Genomic DNA, 10,192 nt, shown 5'->3' with positions numbered 1-10,192 from the left:
TAGAAGGGCAGCCCAAAGTGAACGTCTTCTCTTTCTGTCTTCTCTTTTACATCCTTTTGCTTTTTACTCCACAAGCAACAAAAGGCCAAGAAAAGGAAAATATAGTTGCCAGGGATCTGAATTATTGGCCCGAGGAATGCTAGGCCTTCAGCATTATGTGGTATTATAACTCCGGGTTGTCGACCTAAACTTGACAATTTTAAGATGTGTGGACTTCAATTCCCAGAACTCCTTGGCCAATGTTGAGGCCCATAAATCTTAAAGTTGTCATGTTTGAAAAACACTATTTTAGCATTATTTGCCTAAAAGAGCCTCTATTTTTCATGGTTGCATAATAGCTCAAGCTTTCCCAAATACTACATTTGCCTAACATATATTTATTAAAGGATGTGGACCTCAATCTATTTCCTACTAATCCACTAATACGTACAAAACAATGATATGCAAAAGGAAGACTGATTATGACCACTCACAAGATGAAAGTGCAGTCAAATTCAAAACATTTTTATTTTTATCCCATCATTAGTATTATTATAATTAACACAAAGCAACAAACATATCTAAACTCTTTCCTCCTATTTTCTTCACAAGAACAACCCTGTGAGGTGGCTCGGGCTAACAGTGACTGGCCTAAAGTCAGCTAGCCAAACTTTCAATGCTATGGCTGGACTAGAAATCAGTCTCCCATTTGTAGCCTGATGTAGCCCAAACTGGTTCTTATTTCAAAAGGAGTAGTTTTATCAGGCTGAAATAATGTTAATGTACTTTGACTGATTTTTGCCCTTACTGGTAGCTTCATGGAATCTAGATCAGTTAAGTTCTTACATACTAAATTCTCTTGAATGTCACTGAGCCATTAGCTTGAAAGTATAATTTATATTCTATGCAGCATCATTAGCCTTTACATGCCTTAAAAAAAGATGAAGTTACCACTTCCAATGGAATATACACACACATAAATAAAATTATCAAAAGGAATAGCTAATCTGAACTATCACATTTCTATCTTGTGGAAGATGAAATTTTGCCATTGAAATATAAAAGAAGAATGCACTGATGACCAGGAGGGAGACATAGGAAAACAAAAATGTCAATAAGAAATTTTATAAAAATAAAGAGATTTATAAAAATCTCACTTATTCTGCCACTTTAAAAAAAAAAATGGAAAAAAATTGAGCTGTTATTCAAATGATGGCACAATTGAAAGAAATGGAATGGCTTTCTGCCCTAATTAGCAATCTGACTTTAAGTGCAGCTTGAAGGTTATAAGCAGTCTTGCTGAAGAAGTCTTCATAAAAAGCATGCCTTAATAAAATCAAGAATTCTCTAAGCCAGGGCTGTCAAACTCCCGGCCCATGGAATGGATGTGTCACGCGCTGACCACGCCCATGCCTGGTTTAGCAAAGGGGAAAAAAGTCCCGATACAGTCCTGCCATGACGATGTGAGTTTGCCACCCCTCCTCTAGGAAGACATGCTGGGCATTTAAAAAGGTCTGAGATAGGACATAAAGACAGGTTGGGTTAATGAGGATGATTTAATTGCACAGTAAAAATATTGGCATGGGAAAATGTAGCCCTCTTTTTTGGAGAAAAAAGTTGCAATATAAGATTTTGACTACCTAGTTGGTTTTGTGGGGTGGGGGGGCATGTGTTTGTGCAAAGCAAAATAAAACAGGAGTAATGCTGAAATGAGGAATTCTGGAATATGGTTGCAGCAGGAAGTATTCTTCCTAAAATACTAAGCACAAGGAAAGGTGGGGGGGGGAGAATTTTTAAAATTCTTTCTGCTCACAGAATCTATAAGTAAACCAATTCCTATTTCTACTTTTGCTGATATCCCAACTTCCAACACATTTGAGGTGCTTGAATGAGACTTCCAAACAAAAATACAACAGAAAAATATATTACCAAAATTCTCTGTCTCTTGAAATGATCTTAAAAAGATAGTTTAATTTGGACAAGTAACAATTATATTTAATTGTTTAAACGCAAAACCTATTGAATTTCTATAGTACTTTATACTGGTCTTGTGTATCAGCATTTTCCATAAAACCAAGATGAACAGCCAGCTGGCACTGTCTGCTGGACTGAAGTACAGTGCAAATACAGGACATAAATTCTTTGATTTTGTGTGTCTGTGTCTGTGCTAAATACTTTTCTCAAAAGTATTTCAGTTTTCCTATAATTTTAATTCTAAAATGCACTTTTCGTAATAGCCAATTTATGGAGTGTGATCATCTGCTCTTTTCCTCAAATTGAGCAAGTAAGGGGAAAGTTATATCCTTGTCTCACCCACCCCTTCCCCCCTCAACTCTAGTGTGGTATTTCTTTAGCTTCTGTTAATAGTACATGACAATTCTTGTAAACAACTTTTATGTTCCAGGCAACCAAAAAAGGAAGAAAAAGGCTGGTTCTACCGAGAGGGATGCTTTGCTAGCCAAGTCTTCAGATTGCCTGAAATGGTAGAAACTTTTGTTACAATTGACCTAGCTAGTTAAGATAAATGAGAAACACATAACATTGCTTATTTGATCAAGAAAGTTTCTGTTATCTCCAGTTTTTGGCATGTTACCTCTTCTTGATGGTAAAAAGTTTTCTTTAAAAAATTAAACTGGTAATTTAAAAACTTTACAATAATTAAAAGTAAGCAGCTGAAGTTAGTTGTAGTAAAATTGTGTTTACATACCATTCAAGAACAAACTGTAGCTCTAGCAACCAAGTATACACTGCCAAGCCACTAAGCCCCAGGGAATCTCTAATCCAGCCCTAAATCAAGGACAGTTCCCATTAAGTCCCAGAATGTTTCCAAAAATAGGAAGATTCAATTATTGGCATTGTGGGATAACTCCGATTTGCCATCTATTTTTTGTCTTCCTGTCAAACCTAGTAGCTAAATCACGTAAAGACAGAAACTGCTCACTATGTGCAAGAGTAAATGATTTAGCCAAATCAAATTTTGCAAAGGCGGCTGAGCCAAATGGTTTTCAAGGTTCCAAATCTAAAAATGTAAATCAGTTATATCTGCTCTATTTTGTTGGGGTACATTTGGCTGTTCTCAATATGTCTATACATCACACTGCTCATTTTCTGCAAAAAAAAAGGAGGGGGGGGTAGAAACCCAGCCTCCCCATTCGAAGAATCTTAAGGGTATAAAGATGCAACATTGTCATGCCTGGGTTTTAAAATCATACAGGTTGTCCTTGGATCATGATGGCAATTGGGACCAGAATTTCTGTGGCTAAGCATCACTTATCAATGGTAATCATGGAAAGCCTGGTTGCAGTCGTGAACACCAGGATCATGCAGGTCATTAACTGACTTCATATGGCTGCAACATAGAAAGAGGCAGGAGTCCCAGGCAAAGAGCCCAGCAGGTGAGAGCTACAGGAGGACAGACGGTAGGGAGTGTGGGCAAATGTTGCCATCCTGCCAGAAGGGAAAGATCCATAGCCCCAAGTCTTCTCCACCACAGCATGCACCAATGCCAGCTGGGGCAATCCTCCTGGTCAGTGAGGCAGAGACAGTTCCACAGTGACTCCTGCAAGCCTGGCCAGGATGCCTGGTAGGTACTTGCTTGAGGGATTCCAAGGTGGCCAGAGGGAGAGGTGGCAGCAAGGCCTTGCACATGGCCAACAAAGCCCATTCTTTGTAGGGCTTGAGTCCAGCTGGCATTGGCAAGCCAATGGAGGATAGGCAGGCAAATGGAGGGTAGGCAAGCAAAAAAAATGAAGATATACTGGGAAGAGCGGCAGCAGTTGTAAATACAGGTGGATTACCAAGCACTTGGACCATGATCACATGACTGCAGGGGCACAGCAATGACTGGAACTTCAAAGATCAATTGTAAGCCAATCTTTTTCAGCACTGTCGTAACTTGAAATGGTGACTGAACAAATGGATGTAGCCATGAACACACTGGGCCTGAATAGGTAAATTTATTTTTTAAAAAAGGGATTCAACTTGATATCCCATGTGTACTAGAGTATGCATGTGCTATTTCCTTCACTTAATCCCCCCCACCCCGGCCTGGAAAGAGGCTTCCAGGTTAATAAATATAAACATGGTAGGGGGCAATGCTAAGGAATGATTCTTGGCAACAAAATATCCACAATGAAACTTTCAGCCTTCAAATTTTACTTTCAATCTGCATCCTAGTCTTTATCTATCTATAAATGTCAATAATGTAAGATTATTCTGCACAGATACTTTCTAAGACAGTCATATGAAAAAGTTATTATTATTAAATTCTTCACTGTTTGTATACATTTATTTTTTCATGTCTACTATTAATGGCTAATAGTAAAACCTGCTAGTAAAACTGAACGAGCAATACAATAAAACTAATGATTTGCAAGTTTGTCATTCTTTGCTTACAATCATATCAAAGTGAATGCAAGAGGAAGCACTGCCATTTTTAACAGAATACAAATACCCAAATTTTAAACAAAACAATACAAATGTAAGAATCTTTAAAAATGTGAACATATCTATACGGATATGTCTAGCTATCATTTTAAGACAAAGATCATACAAAAGACATTAAAATTTACAAAGAGCACATTAACAGCAAACTTAAGAACAAGAAAAAAAAATTAAATTGGAGTATCATGGCATAAATATTATTGTATTATAAAAACTAAAATGATATCTAAAGATTAGCAGATAAAGGAAAATGATACTCTATTACTTGCATGATATAATGGGAGCACCACTAGAAGTTCCTTCAAAAAGGTAACCGCTTATTTTGAAAGTTATTTTAATAATTAATTGCAAAAAATAAAATGGAGACGATACTTAATGATATCGTTCTTGCTATATAAATTATTTCAATGTTTAGTTGAACATGTTGAAGCAAACAATACATGCCTCTTATTTAACTCTCTTAGATTGGAAATTCTAGGCACAACTCATATAAGCATCCAAGCAATGATGCCATTATTTACTCCCATTGCTTTCAAATATATTTTCTGATGTAACAAACTACATTGAATTAATTTTTCTTTTGCACAATTCAAGATGGATTACAGTTCTAAGGTTCTTTGGAAGTACAAAGTTATAGTTTATTAATTTGTAAATAAAGTGCATTTTGATTATCCAAAATAATATGCTGAAGAAATTCACAATCACAGAACTTAAATTATTTACTCATATTTTCATCCTAAAATGAATGAGTAGTTGGTGACATCTATCGGAATTTCTGACAGTTAGCTCATATCATCTTGTCTCTTAGATAAGTCATGGCCCTCTTCCAACCTCAATGAATCTGAAAGGTAAGTCATGGCCCTCTTCCAACCTTGGTGAGTCTGAAATAGATTATTTCATTCCAGTTCTTCAGTTTCTTCTGAGAAAAGATCTGCCAAATCAGCTACAGTTAACACAGAGGCCTCTGACTGTTTCAGGGAAGAATTGGAATGACTTTGGAAACAAAATAAGAAATAGGAAGAGAACAAATCAAGAAGATTGAGAAACAGACAGTACACTCAGCTCTGCACTAGAGGTTTATTTTATAATGATCACTGAGGAAAAGGCAGTTTACCAAGAACACTTCATTTCAAAGGACTACAAAATTGTGGCTGATAATTTTAAATATTTTCCAGGATGGTTTACAATGTCATTTAGATTTGAAATGGTAAACTCTTTTCCAATTCCATTTTATCTAATTTTTAAGTAAAATGATTCACATAATTAGAAATTATGCAATAAACTAAGCTACCACTTCATACATAAAAATGTATATACTGTACAAAAAAGTTATATAATATAAAAGTTGCTAGGTCTTCTGGTCAACAAAAGAAAATAAAAAAGTTGAGATTTAATTGTCCCAACTGTGCTTTTTCAAGAGGCAACTGGACTTTCTTGTTTTTCTTTGAAGACGTTTCGTTTCTAATCTAAGAAGCTTCTTCAGCTCTGTCTGAATGGTGGGGAATGGAAGGATTTATACTCCTTCCATTCCTCACCATCCAGTCAGAGCTGAAAAAACTTCTTGGATGAGAAGCGAAATATCTTCAAAGAAAAACAAAGAAAAACAAAAAAGTCCAGTTGCCTCTTGAAAAAGCATGTGTGGGAAAAACATGACTGAGAATCTCCATAGACATTGAGATGTGATTATACCATGTTACATAAGCCATACAATAACCAAACATAATTCTTTAGTATTTTAAAAGCAGAAAAATATATTTGTGAGGTATCACAATATAATTAATTAATAATTAATTATCATAAATAACCAATGAACCTGTAATTATTTATATAGATTTCCTATGCACACAAGCTTGTATGATTCTTGGGAATTTGGCTAATAAAAATGAGATAATTAATTTAAGAGGTAAATTATTTTGGTCTGGAAAGTTAGCCTCTGAAGATCAGTTTCAGGAATTGATTCAGTTGTAGTAGCTTGAGAGTTCAAAATACAAACAAAGGTAATTCCTATGGACTTTCCCAATCATTGGATATAGCAAAATCCAGTTGTTCAGGGGTGGGATTCAAATATTTTAATAACCAGTTCTGTGGGCGTGGCTAAGTTGGTGGGCGTGGCTTGGTCATGTTATTGGCTGATGTGGCCAACTCAACATCACTCACATTGAGGCACGCATCTCCTCACCTGGCCTCTCATGACTGTGGGGATGCTGCAACAGTCATAAGTGTGAAAAATGGTCATAAGTCACTTTTTTCAGTGCCATTGTAACTTTGAATGGTCACTCCATACAAGCAAAGTACCAGCAAAGGAGGGGAAAAAAACTCCAGAGACGTTCCTGAGACAGGAAGTCTAGTCCTGCCAAGAATGTAATAAGGGTTAACGGAGAGGCAGTTTCTGTAAGCAACACCAAAATGTTTCCTTCCCGCCTTCCTTACAGGATTAGGCCAGTAATTTCTTCTAACAACCGGTTCTCCGAACTGCTTAGAATGTTAACAACTGGTTCTAGTGAATATGTGAAAACTGGTAGAATCCCACCCCTGCAGTTGTTCTTATTTGCTATATTAATCTCAGACATTTTCACTGAAGAAAGTTTTTATTATGCTTCAGTTTCTTTTTGCAACAAGAATATTCACAAGTTGAAAATGCCTGTAATTGAGAGTTCTTGGACAATGCCTTTTCCTTTTTTCATCATAATTCTAATTCCTGATATAATTCTACATGTCCACTCCTATTTAATTCCATGGAACTTATTCCTATATATATGTTTACAGAGTTGCAGTTATATGATTTTACATAGTGGATGGCTCACTTACACATTTGAACAACAATTTGATTATCAACTTTTACCTACCTCCTTTCTACAGTTTTCATCATTGTCTGCATACGTTCTTCTATTGTTGCTTTAATCAAGAATCTATGAACAATGGTAGGTCTGCATTTTGAAAACAAAACATTAACAAAGATTATTATACATTATTATTCTTTTACTGTGCTCCAAAGGCTTTATTTACTGGTAGGGAGTTTACAGTCTTAATCCTTTTAATTAATAGTTTCAATAGTCATGCATATTTTAAGAACAGTTTAGAAAGTTGGTATTTAAAAAAAATCAACTTAACTAGTTTCAGCCATATTTATATTACAGTTTTAGAAAAATAATACACAGGAAATAGTCATTATATTAAAGGGCTGTTGTTTTTTTAAAAAAAGCACCAGACATATTTTCAATCGATTTTGTTCCATTAATTAAATTAACAAACCAAAGACATAGACAATGTAGTTACAGTACCTGCCAACTGGAATAGAACAGTATTTTTTTAGGTCAATCAAAGATATCTCTTTCCTTCACATTTCATGGAGGAGAAATACCATAACCACAAAAAGTGCAAACTAAATATATTTATTTAAGATAAAATGATATTCTAAATCAGACTTCCATAGCTTAGATGTCCTTCAGTACATGGACATTAATTTCCAGAATTCACCAGAAAGCATGGTCACTATGAATGCTGGAAGGTAAAAATCACTGTATTTGAATAATCTACCGTGTTTCTCCAACAATACGGCCTCCACCAATAGGAAGCCCCAGCATGATTTCTAGGCATGAGGTGAAATTAAGCCCCGCCCCCAAAATTTAAACCATGTGTTTCCCCGCCATTTCTCACATCGTTCGTTAGAACTACACGAGGTGAAGAGAAATGGGGGGGAAGGGCGGGGGGGATGGGGAGAAAACTTGCCTTTAATAGTGCCCTGCAGGTAGCCTAGGCTAGAATACCCTGATAGCCGATAGAAGCTCCCTGAAGGCAGAGTCCCCAACCGCTTGGGCGGGCGTGGCTGCCCGTGTCCCCTCGCCATTAGGCAGTCTCTTTCAGGCGATGGAAGCTCCCCAAATGCAGTCACCAGCCACTTCGATCGGCCGGTAGAAGCGGCCATGGGGCGAGCACACACACTCCCTCGCCACGAGGCCGCTTCTATCGGCTGATCGAAGTGGCTGTTGACTGCATTTGGGGAGCTTCCATCGCCTGAAAGAGACTGCCTAATGGCGAGGGGACACGGGCAGCCACGCCTCGCCCCAAAGCGGCTGCGGACTCTGCCTTCAAGGGTGCTTTCGTCTGCCGATAGAAGCGGCCTCGCGGCAAGGGGAGTGTGTGTGTGTTTGCGCTCGCCCCGAGGCTGCTTCTACCGGCCGATCTAAGTGGCTGGTGACTGCATTTGGGGAGCTTCCATTGCCTGAAAGAGACTGCCTAATGGCAAGGGGACACGGGCAGCCACGCCTCGCCCCGAAGCGGCTGGGGACTCTGCCTTCAAGGGAGCTTTCGTCTGCCAATAGAAGCGGCCTCATGGCAAGGTACGTGCGTATGGGCTGCTCTAGGTGGGGGAGGAAATTAAGTCACCCCCGAAAAGACAGCCTAGCCTTTTTTTCAGGGGTCAAAAAAAAATAAGGCCCGGCCTTATTTTGTGAGAAACACGGTATAGACTGGTAATTTTATTTATTTATTTATTTGTATCCTGCTTTTAGTTATTTTTACAAATAACTCAAGAAGGCAAACATATTCAACACACCTTCCTCCTCCTATTTTCCCCACCAAAACAACCCTATGAGATGGGTTGGGCTGCAAGAGAGTGGCTGGCTCAAAGTTGCCCAGCTGGCTTTCATGACTAAGACAGAACCTGAAGTCACGGTTTCCTGCTTTTTAGTCTGGTGCCTTAATATTAAAGCAACTGGCTTTAATGCTGTTTTAACCTTAGATATCCTCCATACATTCATGTTAATGTTAAACTACTTAGGGTACGATAGATGGAATCCAGAAGTTGCAACTGCTACAAGGCAAAAGAATTGCATAGTATCTATTCTGAAAGATCTGTAGTAGCTGCCCATTACCCACTAAGAACAATTTAAAAAGGAATTTAAAATTGAAATGATTTAGAGCCTGACTATCTGAAGGACATTGTCTTTCTAACAATGAATTTGTCTGTCATATCAACATAAAGGTCCCACTGCCAAAAGCTTGGTTAACTGGCATGTAGGGGATAGATTTATGAGAAAATCTGTAAATATTAAATATGTTAATATAGTGTTGAGTTATATATCAACGTTTTGGAGTTTGATAGTACATCAGGAATTGTGGTTGAATTGGGCATGGAGGATGGCAAAAAAAATTATATGAAGAAAATAGAGAAGTGGTATTAGTCCAGATAATAAAGGAATGGTTATTGTAGATGTGTGTTTTGGAAAAGGGGATATTTTCTGCTAATTAAAGGTTGTAGATATATGTGTTCTTATGGCAGATATTCTGTAATAACTTGATAAACTAGTGGCTATTGTTGAATATAAAATAGCAAGATATAAATATATTATTTTCCATATTAGTTTGCATATTTAGCTTGTACTCTTTAATTTTTTTTCTTTAAGATTAAATATTGTTTTGTTACAAAAATATATTGAAAATATATTCTAATTAAAATACTTAATAAAACTATTTTCTTTAAATGTAGGGACAGCCTTGTTCTAGAATTCCTGAGTTACAGAATGTTTTCTTGGGAAGATGTATTCTTCTGGTTTTTAGAAAATGACAATATTTTAATTGTTAACTGATTTGCATGATGTTGACTTTACCATCATATTTTATATTTTGTTATTTTTTATTAGATACAGGTAATATATATGTACAAAAAGGCAAAGAATAATTGTAATAATTTAAGTAACAGGTAAAAAAAATGCTGTCACTGTTTAAAATAGAACGGTACAGTACTGAGTTTAAGTATCTACTCTGAAGT

At 36.9% G+C, this 10,192-nt stretch overlaps 1 protein-coding gene across 1 annotated transcript in view; it reads right to left on the bottom strand.

Moving 5' to 3' along the window:
- Positions 1–4,117: 4,117 nt before the first annotated feature.
- Positions 4,118–10,192, bottom strand: part of SHPRH (SNF2 histone linker PHD RING helicase) — a 54,717-nt gene continuing 48,642 nt past the window's right edge. The window contains exons 29-30 of the mRNA XM_087970397.1: positions 7,269–7,349; positions 4,118–5,415 (exon numbers count right to left, since the gene is read on the bottom strand). Coding sequence (XP_087826523.1) covers positions 5,319–5,415; positions 7,269–7,349 — 178 coding nt within the window. The 3' untranslated portion in view covers positions 4,118–5,318. The remainder of the gene's footprint in view (positions 5,416–7,268; positions 7,350–10,192) is intronic.

The sequence above is a fragment of the Notechis scutatus genome, chromosome 1, assembly GCF_049901735.1.
Source record: "Notechis scutatus isolate UNSWTSFEM ecotype Mainland chromosome 1, rNotScu1.2, whole genome shotgun sequence".
Classification (NCBI taxonomy): Eukaryota; Metazoa; Chordata; class Lepidosauria; order Squamata; family Elapidae; genus Notechis; species Notechis scutatus.
This window is presented reverse-complemented; position numbering and strand designations above follow the sequence as displayed.